At 34.8% G+C, this 18,771-nt stretch overlaps 2 protein-coding genes across 2 annotated transcripts; one reads left to right on the top strand and one right to left on the bottom strand.

Annotated features, from left to right (window-relative positions):
- The first annotated feature begins 427 nt into the window (after positions 1-427).
- Positions 428-8,355, top strand: Dus3 (Dihydrouridine synthase 3). Its single transcript, XM_089650768.1, has 2 exons — positions 428-743; positions 5,785-8,355. The coding sequence occupies exons 1-2, from the start codon at positions 734-736 to the stop codon at positions 7,671-7,673; spliced, it is 1,899 nt and encodes a 632-aa protein (XP_089506894.1). The 5' UTR covers positions 428-733; the 3' UTR covers positions 7,674-8,355.
- A 1,660-nt stretch (positions 8,356-10,015) lies between these two features.
- On the bottom strand, positions 10,016-15,844 carry LOC149426348 (AFG1-like ATPase). Its single transcript, XM_089650759.1, has 7 exons — positions 15,309-15,844; positions 13,519-13,704; positions 12,971-13,215; positions 12,721-12,892; positions 12,491-12,634; positions 11,383-11,499; positions 10,016-11,181 (listed from the first exon to the last, which is right to left on the bottom strand). The coding sequence occupies exons 1-7, from the start codon at positions 15,696-15,698 to the stop codon at positions 11,059-11,061; spliced, it is 1,377 nt and encodes a 458-aa protein (XP_089506885.1). The 5' UTR covers positions 15,699-15,844; the 3' UTR covers positions 10,016-11,058.
- Between the last annotated feature and the right edge of the window lie 2,927 nt (positions 15,845-18,771).

Raw genomic sequence — 18,771 nt, 5'->3', positions numbered from 1 at the left:
ACAAGATATTTCAAATCCTTAGGGGGGGGGGGGTTGTTACGAAGCTACAGTGAAAAAAAAAAATTTTATACCCATCAAAAATACCTACTAAAAATACCCATCAAGAATACCCATCAAAAATGCCCATCAAAAATACCTACTAAAAATACCCATCAAAAATACCTACTATAAATACCTATTAAATAACATTCAAAAATACCTGGTAAAAGTACCTATTAAAAATATTTTGTCCCGGTATAAAATACTTGTGAGTATTTTGGAGATTTGTCACAAGTACAAAGTATCGCATGAAAATACCCGGTACTTTTACTGGGTACGATAAATACGCCTCACATCTACAGCGCAAGGGCGGATCCAGCTTTGGCGCCAGGGGGGGGTCACGTAGTCGTGGTCAAGTTTTTTTTTTTTTTAAAGAATGACAAACATTCCCGGGTTACGAATAACCCAACAATAACTCCTACCACCACCACAGAAAGCCGAAAATGCTTGCTTGTGTTGTGATGGAGGACTTAGGTCCGGTCAGTTACAGTTACAAGAAGTTATAATTTAATTTTGATAATAATATATACAAGTAAAAAGTAGGTATTGTTGGATATGGTAACACTAGGTATATCATTAAGATTGTCTTTTGCTCCGCAAGCCCGGGCGGCGTAGGCTCGTGTAATGTCAATTGTCAACCAATTCAGTACAGATTACAATTATTAATCGTGTTCTTATTTCACCACAATATAACATGGTGTCAGGTGTGTCTTCAACATAGTATTGTGTGTAGGAATCTTGCAACTTTTTGAATTTCCTTTTCCTCATTGTAGTTATTCGCCATCATATATAAAATAAATGATTGCTTAAAACGTTTCCACTCGCCAACCATATCCGTAGCATTCTGCATTTGCAGAATTTGACTCGACATTATTATTGTAACACTTTGCTTGTCACGACAAAATAGACAAATAATAACAGCTTGTTGACCGTTATTTCTTTGCTTCCTGGTAAAGAATTTGAATCGTTCCACTGTTATATTCACTGAAGGTATGAAGTGTCTATCCAGTCTATCGAAGAGTAGAATAATGCCTTCCAGCGTGCTCTTCTCAATAGTGAGGCCGAATGAAATAAAAATTTGAACTCCTTTAGGACCAATCGTGTGCAGCAAATGTTATTAATAAATGTAAGTACTGTACTTCCATATTTAAGAGGAATATAAACGCTGGAAATATTTCGATTCTTGTGCTTTATAAATTTTAAAACCGAGCGCCTTGCACCGTCATATTTTGGCCTGATTTGCACGAGGCAAGTAATTTGAAATAAATATTGTTGCCATGACGCGGTGCTTGCAATACGTAAGAAGCGCCCAGCGAGATCTCCGTTCGCCGATGCTTCCATACGCTTGTTAATACCTTGTTACCTGGTGGATGAATACCGTCCATTCTATTTTGCCAGCAGCGGCCGAGCCGGCAGCGTAGTCAATATTATCGACAATCCTCAAACTATGGGGAACGCTAATAAAAGTAAATATTTATAAAATTTGAATTGATTTTATTTATTTACAATCCAAACAAAAATATTCTGAAAGTGAATTATTAATAGGTACATATAAATATTAATAAAAAGAAACTTGATTAAGTTGAATATAATATGTATATATATTAACAAAATGTAACTAATACGTTCTTTTACAAAACTAGGTATATGTACTTTTATCAAATTTACATACACTTTATCAAATTTCCACATCTAAAATTTTTGTAAAATTTATTTACAAATAAATTTTTTGGAAACAAATCAACAAACCAATCTCAATATTAGAAATGATGATGGGACAACTCACAGCTAGGTTTAAATATATTCTACAATAGATGCATCAATTTATGGATACATACACTTAAAAAAAAAGGTTAAAATAAATAACTTGCATCTAGCTATTCTGAATTTATCCTAAAAGAGCATAATTAAAACAAATACAATAGATATCGCGGGTTCGAACCCCGGCAAACAAATCTCAGTATTAGACATTTTCAAGGAACAGCTCACAGCTACATATATTTAAAAATTATTCTTATAAAATATTAACTCTGATCTACCAATACCAAGGGCGGATCCAGCTTTGGCGCCAGGGGGGGGTCACGTAGTCGTGGTCAAGTTTTTTTTTTTTTAAAGAAAGACAAACATTCCCGGGTTACGAATAACCCAACAATAACTCCTACCACTACCACAGAAAGCCGAAAATGCTTGCTTGTGTTGTGATGGAGGACTTAGGTCCGGTCAGTTACAGTTACAAGAAGTTATAATTTAATTTTGATAATAATATATACAAATATTCTAAGACGTTCCGTATTTTTTTTAATCGTATTTTTGAAACCCTGGTGATTTTTTTAAAATTTCAACTCGAAAAATCAGACAATTTTTTATAAACCGGAAAGACGGGACATAATTTTATATGTGCAAAAAAACGGTAATTAACTAGCCGAAAGTCATTTAAAAAAGAACGTTTTCCACACGAATGTCACAAAAATGGCATGAAATTGTACGGAGTTCTGTTCATAACATCTGTCAAAACACCGCCATCTTTAGCAAAAAGCATAAATATACCAAATCACCTACTCATGCAAAAAGTCAAATCAAAGGTTAAGTGGTTAAGTTCGCAGAGAACAAACAATAAATCTAGTGAACGTTAAACGTCAAATTCAAAAATTCGCCGGATATCAAAGTGTTGCCGTATAAAAAAAATAATCAGTGTGGAATTTTACAAAATTAAGCGAACATAATCGGAGACGGAACATTTTCATGTAAATCATTCAAAATCCATCATTAAAAATAATACTATGCATTTCTAAAAAAAATTACTAACGTTTTCGTAATCTTAGTAAAAAAATTAACCACACTTTTAGCCTTCATTTAAATTGATTTTGAAGAATTTGTTACAAATATTAAAAATGTGTCCACTTCTGAAGTTATTAATTCATCATCTAAAAAAATAAAATCTGGTACTTACCGCTAAGTCCGCTAACTTTATAGTTATACACGGGTTATAAAGTTTTAAAATCGTTGAACGTAAAATATATTAATTGTAAGGTATTGTTTTATTAATCTAAAATATAAATAACTTGCATCCCTCGTGCGGCATAATTTTTTTTTTTTTTAAATTCAATTATAATTTCGCCGAAATAAATTAAAATGTTAGCCTTGGGCAAAACCTCGATGAACGAGGTTGTGTCTCGCCTTAAGAATTGCTTTAGGAAGTATAGGAAGGCTGGTAATTCGCGCGGGCGCGTTAGACCTGTCCAGACCTGTCAAAAAACTTCCGAAATAATAAGTTCTGTAACTTACTAAAATTACGTTAAGTGACTTTTGGTGTCGTTTACATTGGGAATTTGGCCAAACTCGCCTTCAAGAGCGATTTACAGGAAAAAAACTTACGAGTCTAACCCCAGCCTTAGAACATTAACAAATAACATTTGAGTTTAAACACACATACACTGGCATAATGAAGAAACTGATTAGATTACTTACCATTTCTTGTAATGAATTGAATTTGCAGCAACAATTTTTAAGAACACTATTACTTATATTGGAACTTATTTTTTTTAACTTAGTAAACAAATAAAAGTAAACACTTTATTAATAAAGTTTAGTCGTTCCGATTGAGGTTAGGTTTTGCTAGACGCTAGACGTTAGTCGAAACAAAGCGCGCGCAAGCGTCACACGTGGTTACACGAAATGTGTCATAATAATATGAAAGGTGGCGGCCGAAGCGCGCGCCGGTGGCGGTGCGCGGTGACGCGGTAACATTCAAATTTTCGATGCGTTCGTTCCCGAATAATGCGTTTGCCGTCAAACAAAGTACTATATTAAATTAATTAAATATTGAAAGTACTTAAATAAAATTTATATTGTGACAAAAAATATATAAAAACATTATGTTTAACAATTTTAATTAGTGGTCCACCTAGGTCCTGGATGGGCCCAGGACCTAGGTAGTCATGACCCCCCCCCCTGGGCTGGGATCCAGGGGGGGGGTCATGACCACCGTGACCCCCCCCTGGATCCGCCACTGACCAATACTGAATTTAAGCATTATATTCGTCAACCTAAAATTTCTCAAATGAAAATATTCTACATTAGATACATCAATTTATGGATACATAGACTTAAAAAAAACGGTGAAAATAAATAACTTGCATCTACCTATGCTGAATTTATTCCAAAAAGAGCATAATTAAAACGAATACAATATATATTATTTTAAAACAAAAAGTAAAATTTCGACGGCCTCCATGGTAGAGGGGAAAGGCTGCCAGCTAGCGATCCGGAGATCGCGTGTTCAAACCCGGCAAACAAATATCAAATGCAAATATCGCGCAAGCGTCACACGTGGTTACACGAAATGTGTCATAATAATATGAAAGGTGGCGGCCGAAGCGCGCGCCGGTGGCGGTGCGCGGTGACGCGATAACATTCGAATTTTCGATGCGTTCGTTCCCGAATAATGCGTTTGCCGTCAAACAAAGTATTATATTAAATTAATTAAATATTGAAAGTACTTAAATAAAATTTATATTGTGACAAAAAATATATAAAAACATTATGTTTAACAATTTTAATTAGTGGTCCACCTAGGTCCTGGATGGGCCCAGGACCTAGGTAGTCATGACCCCCCCTGGGCTGGGGCCCAGGGGGGGGGTCATGACCACCGTGACCCCCCCCCTGGATCCGCCACTGCTACAGCGCAGTTCAGTTTAGAACTTTTCCGCGAAGGGTCTTACAGAATTTGATTATCGGTTGCTTACCGACCCGTGGGACGATGGGCTAAGTTTGTTTCTTCGTTTAAATGTGATTTAAAAAAAATTGAAACTAATTTTAAGAAAAATTCTGAAGCCAAGACTTTTAACGGAAGAAAGCCAAATTTATTGCAAAAAACTCGCGCAAAGTTCAATATATACTAGGGTCCTTGGACCTCGCGTCCAAAAAACAGTGTGTTTCTAATTTTCTCTTTTGATAAATCAAAACGAAAACTTCCTCCGAAAGACTTTAGACAATTTGTCCAAAGAAATAGCGCTGTCTCAGTGTAATTTTTTTGAAAACTTACTTCAGGCATGTAGGTATCTTATATTAGTTATCTTACATTAGTTATTCCGATTTGTCAGCTTTTAGTATGATCCACTCTCATGCCAACTCTGGCGGGAAAGAAGGTAGTATCCAACATGGCCACCATCTTGAACCGGAAATGGAACATACAAAGAAACTTACACAGAGATCCTTGATATGGGGAAAATGCGGGGATTCTACAATATTATCAGAAATATTTATAATAAAATATAAATATCTCCTCCAAGGTCGTAACTCATTTCGATCAGCATTTTAATCATCCAACCACAATGAAAAATAATATCAACACTTACGAACGATAATTTCGATTTCTTTCGCAGCAAAAGTTTAAGCCTGTACTGGACGAAAGAGAAAATCCGAAAATCACTAAATAATAAAAATGCTGATTATAGAATTTTCTGTACTTTTGGAGTAGAGGAGTAGAGGAACTTGTGGGGAATTTATTGTGGGTATTTTAGAATATGTCCATTGGCAACCCTTGTCCTGCGCATCCTGCGTCAAATATTAAATATTTGATTTGAGGTTATGAAAAATAATACCGTGCTTGTGAATTCAGTTTGCGCTATTTTACTAATATTTAAATAATCATTGAAATTGGTAGTGACGGTGGACAAAGACTCCTAGAAGGTAAAATACCTTGTCACTCGTACTGTCGAAAGCCTTTAAATAATAAAATGGCAGGGAATGGTGTATGCGAAATTCGAAAAGAGTTCGTTATCACTGAACGAAGTCGCGTTATTGTCTCTAAGATTAGCGACGATATTCAAGTGATCGAAAATAAAGAAGAGATAACTTCAAATGAAGACCCGATCCTTGATGAATGTCCTCCGGCAAAGAAAGTTAAAATCAATACTGAAGATGAAGTGAAAGATACAGACTCTGATAAACCAACTGAGCGCAGGCCAAAACAAAAGCCCAGGGGTCAGAATAAAGGGCGGCCTAAACCTGCTAGGGAGGCTTTGGAGCGTCGCCCATGTCCTACAATCGTTAACGTTACAGAAGGTTCAGTTCCAAAACAATGCCAATACAATGGATGCAAATTCATACACGATCCTTTGGAGTTCCTAAAAATCAAACCTTCAGATATTGTGAATGATGATGGTAAATGTTACGTGTTCGAGATGAAGGGCGAATGTCCATGGGGAATATCTTGTCGCTATGGTTCTTCACACATATCTGCTACAGATGGAAAAAATATTATCGATTCTGAAAAGAAATCTAAATGGACTGCGAATAAATTAAATACAGTTTCGTATGAAGTACTGTCAAAACTTCAAAAGAGAAAGTATGATTTGAAAAAGGCAGAGAATATGGTCGATGATATGAAAAAAGAACGCTTAAATAAAGAGTTAGAAAAAACCACCAAAGATAAGAAACAAAAAAATGTTACTGAAGAAATAAAGCCAACTGAAAATACGAATAATGATGAACCAAAACAAAAAAAATTAGGTACATCTGGTACAGTCACTGATGAGGATTTAATTGCTCCTCAATCAAACGAAAAAAAGCAAATTGATTGGAAAAACAAACTCTACCTCGGGCCACTGACTACGTTAGGCAATTTACCCTTTAGGCGTATTTGCAAGGAATTCGGGGCTGACATTACGTGTGGAGAGATGGCCTTGTGTGATTCTTTACTGAAGGGTACATCGCAAGAATGGGCTTTGGTTAAAAGACACGAGACTGAAGACTTTTTCGGAGTTCAAATATGTGGCAGCAATCCATACGCTATAGCAAAGACAGCTCTAGTTCTGCAGAAAGAAATAACTGTTGACTTTATAGATCTTAACCTGGGCTGTCCAATAGATCTAATTTACAAGAAAGGAGGTGGATGCGGGTTACTTCTCAGAGCCAACAGCTTAGAATCGTCGATCAGGTGTGCTTCACAAATACTAAAAATTCCGTTTACTATTAAAACACGAACAGGCGTATACCAAGACACCAAAATAGCCCACCACCTGGCTCCCAAGTTTGCAGATTGGGGGGTATCCATGATGACCATCCATGGAAGGAGCCGTGAACAACGATATACGAAGAACGCTGATTGGGAATATGTGAATGCATGCGCCAAGGCAGCTAGTCCTTGCCCAGTGTATGGAAATGGTGACATTTTATCATATGATGATTATAAGAAATCTCGAGAAATCGCACCCGATGTTTCGGGAGTAATGATTGGACGAGGAGCGCTGATAAAACCTTGGATTTTTACAGAAATAAAGGAACAGAAGCTCTGGGACATAAGAAGCTCGGAAAGATTTGACATTTTGAAGAAGTTCACAAATTATGGACTGGACCACTGGGGTTCCGACACCAAAGGAGTTGAAAATACACGCAGATTCTTGTTGGAGTGGCTCTCATTCCTTCATCGCTACGTTCCTGTGGGATTGCTGGAGAGACCTCCGCAACGCATCAACGAGAGACCGCCATATTACAGAGGAAGAGATGACCTAGAGACATTGATGGCTTCTTCTAATTGCTCAGACTGGGTCAAAATAAGTGAAATGCTAGTCGGTCCAGTACCAAATGATTTCCTATTTTTACCCAAACATAAAGCTAATTCATATCAGTGAACAGTTTTGTCAGCATTACCAAATAAAAAGTGCTTGTTTTAACTTTAAAATATGTGTATTTTTGATAGAACAATAAAAAACAAGGTTTAACAATAATTTTAAAATACATTAAAAAAGAAATTAGTTTTTACGTCAATAAGTAGGTATATTAATTCTGTACAAAAAATATGTAGCCTCTTTTCAAAATTGTTAAAAATAAATAATTTATGAAATTAAAGCGTTGGAAAGTTTAATTTCACCTGTATTTAAAATGACTCCTTTTTAACTGCTTACCAAATGCAGTAAAAAAGTTATCGAAATAAATATATTTTCAACCCTAAATGGATAAATGATCACCAAAATTTGACACCCTATTTTATACTAAAACATTACCTATATATTTAAGTTTACATTAGTCAAATAAAGTACCTGACACCAAAAATCATACCGTTTTTTTCACATAGTAAATGTTTATCAAAATTTGAACCCCAACTTAAGGCGATGCATTACGTCGTGTAATATTTTAAATTGAGCCGCTATCAATAACAACCCTTACGTAGATGGCGATAAGGTTTAAATTCCCGCTTAACACCATCCGCCTGTTTTGATTTATGCAAGAAAAAAACATGGCCAAAAAGTGCCTTTTATTTTATTTTGTGGATGTTCAGGCACAAATATTTACATGTTTTTCGATCATTTTATAAATAACTTAGATTTTATAAATAACACATTATACAATAAAATCATAACCGAAAATGGGTACGTAAGTAGGAGATTTTGAAATTTAAAGCAGTTTTCATAGGCCTTTACATTATTTTTTCTGGGCTTATAAAAAGACTTATCTAAAAATTACACAATTATTTCAAAGACCAAGATGTTTTCTACTCGCAGTATTTAATTAAAGTATCTGAAACATTTCTAGGCGACCAAATTTTCAAACCAAAAACAAATGATTTTGCTTTACTACGTATGGCATCGCCTTAATCTGAAATGTCATCTGAGCATGACCCTTTTGTTACTCTAAAAAAATTTTGGTGTCCCAAAAAAATTAAGTTAGAAAAGTGTCTGTTTGTTGAATGAATGGAATTTTGTATTGTATTCATCAGGAAGAAGAGTTTGTATGTAGATAGTTTTTTTTTTTTTTTTAAATTAAAATAATAACAAAAGTTTTGTTTTGATCTATACCTACATTTTATTGCAAGTGTTGTAGTTGGTTTTGGCAGCGTTAGCGTGAAAATTGGGTGTAATAAATTTGGTGAACATTTACTCAATTTGGCTTCAGTTTACATTTTAAAGTTACAGCATCACTTTATCGGTTATAAATACTTCTTTAATTGTGATGCGGATTTACTATTTTATAAATACGCTTTTGATACACATTTCTTTTTTTGGTGATCTTTGTCGTTTTAAGGGTAAAGTGTTTAGGGAGTCAAAATTTATTTTGGTAAACAATATATTTGTTGCTAAATATAAATTATACATAATAAAATTGCTAAAAAAATAATTGTTCACAAAACAAAATGTTGATAAGATTTGGGATTTCACAGCCAAAAGTATCTTAGTTATCTTGATTTATTTTTGGGGTGCTATGCGCTACCTTCTTCTTTAGGCTAGCGCCACACTTGACGGAAATTCCGTCGCGTAACTTCCGCGACGGAACGCCAATACATGTAATTGCATATAAATTACAAATAGCGGGCACACTACGCGGAAGATCGGTCGTTCCGTCGCGGACAATCGGTCGCTCCGTGGCGGACCGCCGACACTCGCGTCTGTTCCGTCCTCCGCGCACCGATCTTCCGTCGGCGGAAGATCGGCAAAGTCGCATTCCAAGTATTTGTATGCATCGCGCCACATTCGGCGGATAACACGCGGCGACGACGAACGCACAGGATGTTCGACACTGAAAGATTTATTATCGAAGTGCAAAATAGAGTTTGCCTTTGGGAGAGATATAGCCGTTCTAAGTTTTGTATTTTGCTTGGTAATATAGTCCTTCGTTAAATTCAGCAATACATCAAATGATTGTATGGACATTCGATAATATTCGAATACTTTATCTGGATAATTTCTTAGTTGCATATACAAGGTATGAAATTGTCCAATTTCTAGTCGAAGAGTATTTATGGGATGAACCCAATATTTACGCTTTCTTTTTCTTTCTTCTTCTAATGCCTCATAAATAGCTATCACTTCTATCGGATCCATTACGACCACGCTGTATAAGCGTTGGCAGTCGACTGATAATCCGCCACTGAATATTCAGTGTGGCTGCAACGTATGGTAACGGATTGACTCCAGCGGAAGATCCGCGACGGAATTTCCGTCAAGTGTGGCGCTAGCCTTAGTCAATATTTCGAACAGTTATAATGACAATTATGCATCTGCTCTGATGATGGACAGTGTAACGCTGTCCAAAACGTTGGCTAAAGAAGGAGGTAGCGCAACACTGCATAATACCCTAAAAATAAATCACCATAAGTTGATTTACTCGATTGTAATAAACACTCAACTGTAATTTTTACTGTTTTCTTTATATATTTTTTATAAAGGATACTTTTAAACTGTATAAGCGTAAATTTAAGTCACTGTTCGGAATCACAAGCCAGATACTTTAAACAGTGACGTAACTAACAGATTATTCTGTAAGCAAGCCAAGGTATTCGAAAGCCTACTGAATAAATAATAATACATGATCATTTTTAACACATTCACACACACAATGTCTATTGATGTCGTTTTTGAGGAGATGCGACACGACACAGCCAACAGGAAAGTTAAGTTTTCTATTGTAGTAGTACATAGACCGTCTACTTGTGTCACGATGCGAACCCTTCCTTACTTGATAGTGTCACACCCGATACGTCGATTTTTACCAACTTGGTTGGAAAATTTTTGTTCCTTATTCAAAATACAGCATGCATGTGTCGTATTACAAACCTCTATTTGCCGGAAAGTGTCCATCAATGTTTTAAGGAAAACACGCTGTAATCTAATACTTATCATTCTTAATACTTTTGTGCATAAATTTATGCATTAATTATTATAATTGCTCAAAGCTTGCTCTACAAAAGTTAAGTACATGGTGTGGCTGCAAGATGAAATATATAGTATACATGGGCGAAAAGGATTGAATGAAATAAATGAATTAATTCATAATAATATTGAATTCCAATTCGGTTGTCTGTATTTAAAAAAAAAATATGCAAGATTCATAAAATATGAGAATTGATGGGTAAAACTAAAATAATTGAATAAATTCATTTGGCGTGGTGAACCAGACTGCCCATGTTTGCAAGGAAAAATTTACTTACTTATAAATTAAATACTTTGTTTACACCACTTTTAATTAATAATAATCTACGTGTTTCAAAGCCAATGGCTTCTTCATCAGGATAATTATAATTTACTTATTTGAATCCCATTTATTCCAATATTCTTGTGTTTGCATTTCAATAATTCTTGAAATACAGCGGTCGAAAGCAAACAATTCTTCTTCTCCTGTAAATATGCTGGCGCTGGCTCCTTCCTGAAATTTTAACATTAGCTCAAGTTATTATTGGATTTAATATTATTTTGTCAAATAATAACCACTTCTGATAACATAAGAACCTAATTATATTCCTGCTAAAATTTAAATTTTATCTAAATTTGTTATATCGATAAGCAAAATTAGTATTTTGTTTTGGTAGAAAATAACTGTATACCTATATAATTTAGGTTGACTCACCGAATTTCTGTCAATTCCTAAATCATCCATGAGCATTCGAGCATTGCGATCATCTCCTGCTTCGGCACCATCATCCATGAATAACTCTGTCACAGGAACTTCGGAAGACATAACAACCTGGTAAACCAAACAAAACAATTATAATAACAATATTGTATCAGTCTATTTACCGCTTCTGTGCCAGAATTATCTACCGTCAATGTAAAATTTTATCCTTTGAAAGCCAGCTTTCCCTATTGCATAGGCAACACATTATCTGATAAGACGGTATAATTTACAAAAACAACAATTTAAAGAAAAACAAGTGAGTTATTACGAAAATAGAATGCACAGCGAAAATTTTGCATATCAAGAAGTCAATTGGCTTTATGATACAAAGTGGGGTAAAAGTAATGTTATAATGTGAATTGGCTGACAATTTGTTAGAAATGAAAAAAATTGGGCTCTGTTTTCACGGAAAGTTTATTTGAAGGCGTGAAATTGAATAAATGATATCGGTCAAATAACCAACTCCTGAGTTGATGCACATTTGTGCTCGTTTTATATGAAATTGGGTAGGGGTAAATAGAATCATATAAATACGTCATCTCAACGTGGCCTAATCACAGCTTAAAATGGCGAAACAGCTTTCACAATAATAAAAACTAAAATACTTGCATAACTGAATAATATTTTTTAATTTAATATACATTAAGTTAAAAAATATATAGATGGAGTTCTATGAATTAAACACAAAATAAAATAAAAAAGTGAACACAGTGTGTTTGTTAGTCGAATGTGTTTCTGTTCACATCGTTCTGCAAAGGTTTTTGTTTGAATATGTTTGCAAAATGGAGTCTCCTCGCAAACGTAACCTTAACTTTAAACCAAAAAATCGAAATCTTACGAAAGTTCGCAATGTTGTTTATGAAATATCTGTTTTAATTTTTAGTATATTTTGTATATATGCACTATAATCCTCTGCGTTCACTGTCTTTTAATTGGAAACTTGCTCGGTTTTTGGGGTGGCCGATTACTGAGAGAGTACTGTACTTTCTGCTTCACTAATCCTATGATTATAATATCCTGTGGTTTTTCACAGTTCTATATATATATATATAGTACTTACTCTTGTTCTGTTGTCATACAAATTATCTATCAATGTAATAAATCGCCGGCCTGAAGGAAGCTTAGCTTTTATTTGAGGTACGTCCCTTATAAAGATTGTGTGGAAAGATCTGGCTAGCATGAGATAGTCACTAGATCCTAAAGGCTGCAAATCAGAAAACAAATACATTATAATTCCCTGTTATTGTTATCTGTTGATTTTATTCAATGAAAACTAAACTGAATTCTTACCCTTTCACACAATTCTGAAAATGTAGAATCTAGAATTTGTCCGCAAGTTTTCTTGAAGTCCACGTTTCTACCCATTATATTAATAATTTTTGACCGAACTGTATCATTCTCCATTGAAATTAAGTATTTGAACAGTTTGTCAACTGGATTATCAACCATATCTGGAGTAACTCTGAAATTAACATAAATTATAAATAAAGCTAGTATTTATGTTTTAAAATACTAAACAATAGTAAAAAAAGTGACTCACACAAAATACGTTCCTCCAGATTTATTGTCAGCTGTTCGTCTCCGATAATCTATTCCAGAATTTAGAGGTAATACTTTGCAATGATCTTTTAGAACTTGAATGAAAGGTACAAAATTGGTCCGTTGCAAACCGTTCTTGTAGAGATCATCAGGAGCCCGGTTACTTGTGGCAACTACAACGCAGCCAATGTCAAAAAGCTCAGTAAAAAGGCGCTTTAGAATCATGGCATCTCCAATATCCGTGACCTGAAATGTTTACATTAAAATAATATTACTAACACTCTGAAAAACATTTCTTTGTGAGCCCGTGAGTTCAGCATTCAAATTGTACATACAGAAATATTTTGTATTCAACCATCTAGATGAAATATAGAAAATCGAATACGTTGTTTGTTACATAATGTTTAACTCGTAGGACCATAAAATCTGTACTCCAAAGAGAATTCTTAGGACGCATCTTCCAATTTAGGAAACCTTGATAATTTATGGACATAATAGATTAAAATGGTGAAGACGTTGGAATTGAACAAGTCTGTAAATTGTTATTACTTGAAATTCATCAAAGCACAGCAGATAGCATTCTTCCAGAATGGACTGGGCCACCGGCGGGATGGGGTCAAATCTGGATGGCTTCTTCCGGTCTCCCTCCTGCACCACGGTCTTCTTCAGCCTGTGGATTCGGGAGTGGACGTCCAACATGAATGCGTTGAAGTGAACCCTCTTTTTCAAATCTATCTAGAAAAACAAAACACAATATTTCTAACCACTCTGTCATTATAACTCGTTAAAATATTTCAGCTGCCAGACTAAAGGTTGTTATAGTCCAAGTACCGTGAAACAACCGGCCAGCGATGAAGTAATAACAAAACTTGAATAGTACTTTCACAGTATTCACTTTTTAGCTTTGATGAATTGTTCAAATTATACGAACGTCCTAAGAATGTATAGACATATAATCTAACTAACTAACCATCACGCAGTTTCTCCGCAGAGGTAGGCAGAGAGGACAGACTGCCAAACAACTCGGTCTTGGCACACACTCCTCATTATCATTCATACATACTCTTCATATCATTCTGACTCTTGACATGGCCTGACTCAAGTATCTGATTCACTTGAACATGCCATTTTTTCCTCGGGCATCCCGACTTCTGCTTCAATTCACATTTGTGTCACATATTCTCCATATAATCTTTATAAATACAAATGTTCGTTTGTTCAAAATCTTAAATCTCCAAAAGTTCTTCACCGATGGCTTTAAAATGTTGACACAATGTTGAATTCGAATAACTGTGTTTTTATATACCTATGATGATTTATATACCTAGATGCCACCTATGACAGGTAAAAACATAATTATTTTAAAACAGTATCGTCTGTTGGACGAACATGCTATTTTGAAAAACAGTGCCATCTGTTGGACGTAAAAGTAATACATGCTATTTAGTCTAAGATCCCTTACCATCCCATGCGATAGAAGAGGACAAAGCATAGCAGCTGTCCGTCCATTAAAACAAAGAGAGTGCGCATGCTATTTGTTCTTGAAAATGAAAAGGATAGCGATAGACTCGTGCAAGGTACCATCTGGTCTAGAGTGCACAGAGTGCACGAGTCTATCGCTATCCTTTTCATTTTCAAGAACAAATAGCATGCGCACTCTCTTTGTTTTAATGGACGGACAGCTGCTATGCTTTGTCCTCTTCTATCGCATGGGATGGTTGGTTGGGACCTCTCAGTCGCACACGAGAATTCGCGGCATGTTTTCAAAAAGTTTTAGTTTTCAAAATTCGACAACCGGAATTCGGGACTGATTTTTAGCAGGCAACCTTATACCATCGTGTTCATAATGAAATAATCTTTAATTTCATATAATTTTTATTCAATAATCAGACCGGTGCAAAATGCTTTTTCGATTTACCTGTTTATACATGGCAACTTGAGAGTTGTGACCGGAAAAGAGTAGGCAACCTAACGTTTGCATATTCTATGGGTTTCATACTTTCGATTGGTATAGAATTTCTATAATAATCAAACAGGCGAAATGTTTAAAAAAAATTTTTTTTTTAATTATTAATTAATCATAGCCTGGACTAAAATTTGATAGGCAACCGATAGGTATGCAATATATTTATTGACATATTAAATTAAATATAAAATACGTTTCATCAAATAAACATCTCGGTGACGGTCGTTCTTTAAGGGATCCTATACTAATTGTTTCTCTATCTGACAGACTGATCTATAGCAATGTATGACGGGGTTCAGCTAGTTTAGTATAAATATTATACATCAAGAAAATATAAATATCATTAAAATATTAATAAATAAAAGATATTTACCTCAACACAATCAAAAAACAAATCCATGAGCATTGTTTTACCGCCACCAACACTTCCGTAAATGTACAATCCTTTAGGGGCAATTACTTTTTTTCTTCCCGATGAAAATATATCAAATATACTTTTCTTATGTGTTGGGACAGTGTAAGTTTGAAGGGTTTCATAAACCCTTTGTAAATCTGTGATAACATTCTTTTGGTGCTCATCGTACTCTAATTCGCCTCGTTCGAGTTTTTTCGTATATAGTTCTGTGGGTCCATTGTGAATATCTGTTAGATTTTCTCTTACATGACTTTTGAATTCTGCTATGTTTACAAAAGTATATTTTTTTATGGTCTGCCGAAAAAGTCCACGGCCAAATTTATTCACCAAAGAGTACACCACGGCCATATTTTTTATTCACTTGAAGATATTTATAGAAAATTTAACATTACATAATATTTTTTATGAATGACGGTCGAATATTCACGATTTTGCCTTCACTTTAAAAACAAGGATTTAGTTTTGACAGCACATTTTACAGAAAACTTTTTTACCATTTGAATTTGACACAGCGAATGACAGGCAGGGCTGCCAATGCAAACGTTCTGAAATACCCAAAATAGACGTTCAAATTCCTCACAAAATCCCCACAAGTTTCTTTACCTCCAAAATGACCCAAATTCTGTTGAAATTAGCATTTATTTTGAATTATCTGGTCATTTTCGGGTTTTCTCTTCGTTCAGCGTTTAAAAATAGATTTGCCTTTGAAAAATTGTTACGAAGAAAATTAAAGTACATTCTGACAATTATTATTGTAAAAATAATTTTTTATTATGGTTGGATATCAAGAAATGCCCAAAACCCCGCATTTTCCACATATTTTTGAAAAATCTTAGAAATTCCTCACATTTAGGGAATTCTCCACGAATTGGCAACCCTCATGATAGGTGAGGAATTCATTGGTGTTGGCATTAAATAAAATAACCCTTTCCTCAAAAAGTGCCTTACTTACATTGAAACAAATGGATATCGCTAAAAAATGAATATAAGTTGTGCTTTGTAACTAACTAACCATCACGCCGTTTCCCCGCAGGGGTAGGCAGAGAGGACGGACCGCCAAACAACTCGGTCTTGGCACACACTCCTTGCCTCATTCACATTCATACATACTCTTCTATTGTTCTGACTCTTGACATGGCCCGACTCAAGTATCTGATTCACTTGGTCGTGCCATGTCTTCCTCGGGCGTCCCCGACTTCTGCTACCATTCACATTTGAATCGTATATTCTCCTTACACTCCTTTCTTAGCTCATTCGCTCTACATGCCCAAACCATCTAAACGTCCCTTTCTTGATCTTACTCATTACGCTTACATCAGCCTTGCACTCTTTGCGGATATCCTCATTCCTCACACGATCATACATGGTTTTACCACACATACGCCTCAGGGATCTCATTTCAACAGCATTCAATCTACTTTCATCCTTTCTTTGCCAGTTCCATTTGTAAAGCAACTAAAATAATTACAGATTGATTTTATGTTTTAACGTGACCTATATGATTTTATTTTTATTTTCATAAATTGGAATCATCATAAAATATTGATAATCAAAACTAAAATGAGAGCCCAAAATCGATTTTAGAATTTTCCATCCACCCACCCTCTCACCAGGGCGTCTAGAAAATTGATGCTAATGGTAATAGTAAAAAATAATAAAATTTGGCTAATTTAGATAGCACCGTTTTCGTAAAAAATCACCCCAAGGGCGCTGTACAAATATATTTATTTAATAATAAATACTAAAAAACTACCTTCTTAAAACTAGTGACTTACAACTAACACTTGTATCTAGTGACTTACGACTAAGGCCTATAACTACTGTCTTAATGAAACTTACAGCTAACATACTCACATTTTAAAATACATCGACAAATACTCTTTATAATTTTAATAGCGCCAGAAGAAGGAGGTTCTATAATATTAGGGTGTTTCACATTTAATTTTAGAACAGGGGTGTAAAATGCGCCCAATGGGTTAGCTGGATTTATAGAAAAGTATACATATGTATCTTAAATGAATGAATGAAATTAATTGTCGATTTTTACCGCATTTAGATGATTCATCTGCCAACGATTAAACCGGTTGACGGGTTATGTTCCAACTGATATTGTTCATTTTTTAATTTATTTATAACAAAACAAATTTGGAATAATACACATATATATACAATAGATAGGTAGTCACGCGAAGCTGCCACATGTCTGCTTGTCTGCAGGTTATTTCCGAATCGGCCAAAGCTGAAATCGAGGAAATGCTGGAAGAGCATGAAGGCCATAATATGAGAATTGTGTGCCTCTAATGCAAGAATATCATTTGTAATACCTTGGCAAATCTTGTTTTCTTTGTACAATGTTTAGTTAAGTTCGTAGGAACCTTTCAACAGAGGCAATAAAGTACTTGTGTACTCATATATTATCACTTCTGGACCACTACAACGGAATCTTTGCAAGTCTTCCTAAATGCCAAACTGGTAAACTACAATCAGTGTTCAACACCGCAGCAAGGCTAATCACCGGGTTATCCAAGTTTTCGATCATTTTGGAACCCGTCCTAAATCTTCACTGGCTGAAGTGTCCTGAAAGCATCCAGTACAAGTTATGCTGGATGAATATCAACTAAATGATAACTGAATGAACTAACTAAATGAACTATCAACGAAATGGCGCTATATTTATATTATATATAAATATAATTTTAATTATAAATTTAAATTTATAATATTTTTATATTTAGATATAAAATAAATATATTTTTATATTTCTATAATATATAATATTTCCCTATATTTCTGAGCTATGCATTCCGGAAAATACTTGTCTGAGGCAGTCAACTCTTAGATCAGTGACATCATTCGCAATTATTGGAAGGCTAAAAGAGACTTAGCGAAATCCGTATACTAAGTTTGGTCATCGTGCATTCGGAGAATCCGGCCCTGAGGCTTGGAATAAACTTCCTATGGAATTGAGATGTATAACCAGCCCAACAGAATTTAGATCAAAACAAAAAACTCACTTTTTCAGACACTCATTTCCATAAATCTGTCATTCTATCCAAATATTGCATTTTTTGCACAAATATTCAAAAATCGCCCTTGGGGTGATTTTTCACAAAAACTGAGCTTTATAAATCAGCCAAATATTATTATAACCATTTAGTCATCAATTTTCTAGACGCCCTGGTGAGAGGGTGGGTGGGTGGAAAATTATAAAATCGATTTTGGGCTCTCCTTTTAGTTTAGACTATCAATATATAATGATGATTCCAATTTATAAAAATAAAATCATAAAGGTCACGTTAAAACCCCTGCTCCTTCAAAACACAACTTCTATTCATATTTTAGCGATATCCATTTGTTGTTTCTAGGTAGGTACGGCACATTTTGAGGAAAGGGTTATTTTATTTAATGCCAACACCAATGA

The sequence above is a fragment of the Hesperophylax consimilis genome, chromosome 1 (assembly GCF_061612785.1).
Source record: "Hesperophylax consimilis isolate HC1 chromosome 1, BYU_Hcon_1.0, whole genome shotgun sequence".
Taxonomy (NCBI): domain Eukaryota; kingdom Metazoa; phylum Arthropoda; class Insecta; order Trichoptera; family Limnephilidae; genus Hesperophylax; species Hesperophylax consimilis.
The sequence above is the reverse complement of the archived record's forward strand: the minus strand, read 5'-3'. Positions and strand labels throughout refer to the sequence as shown.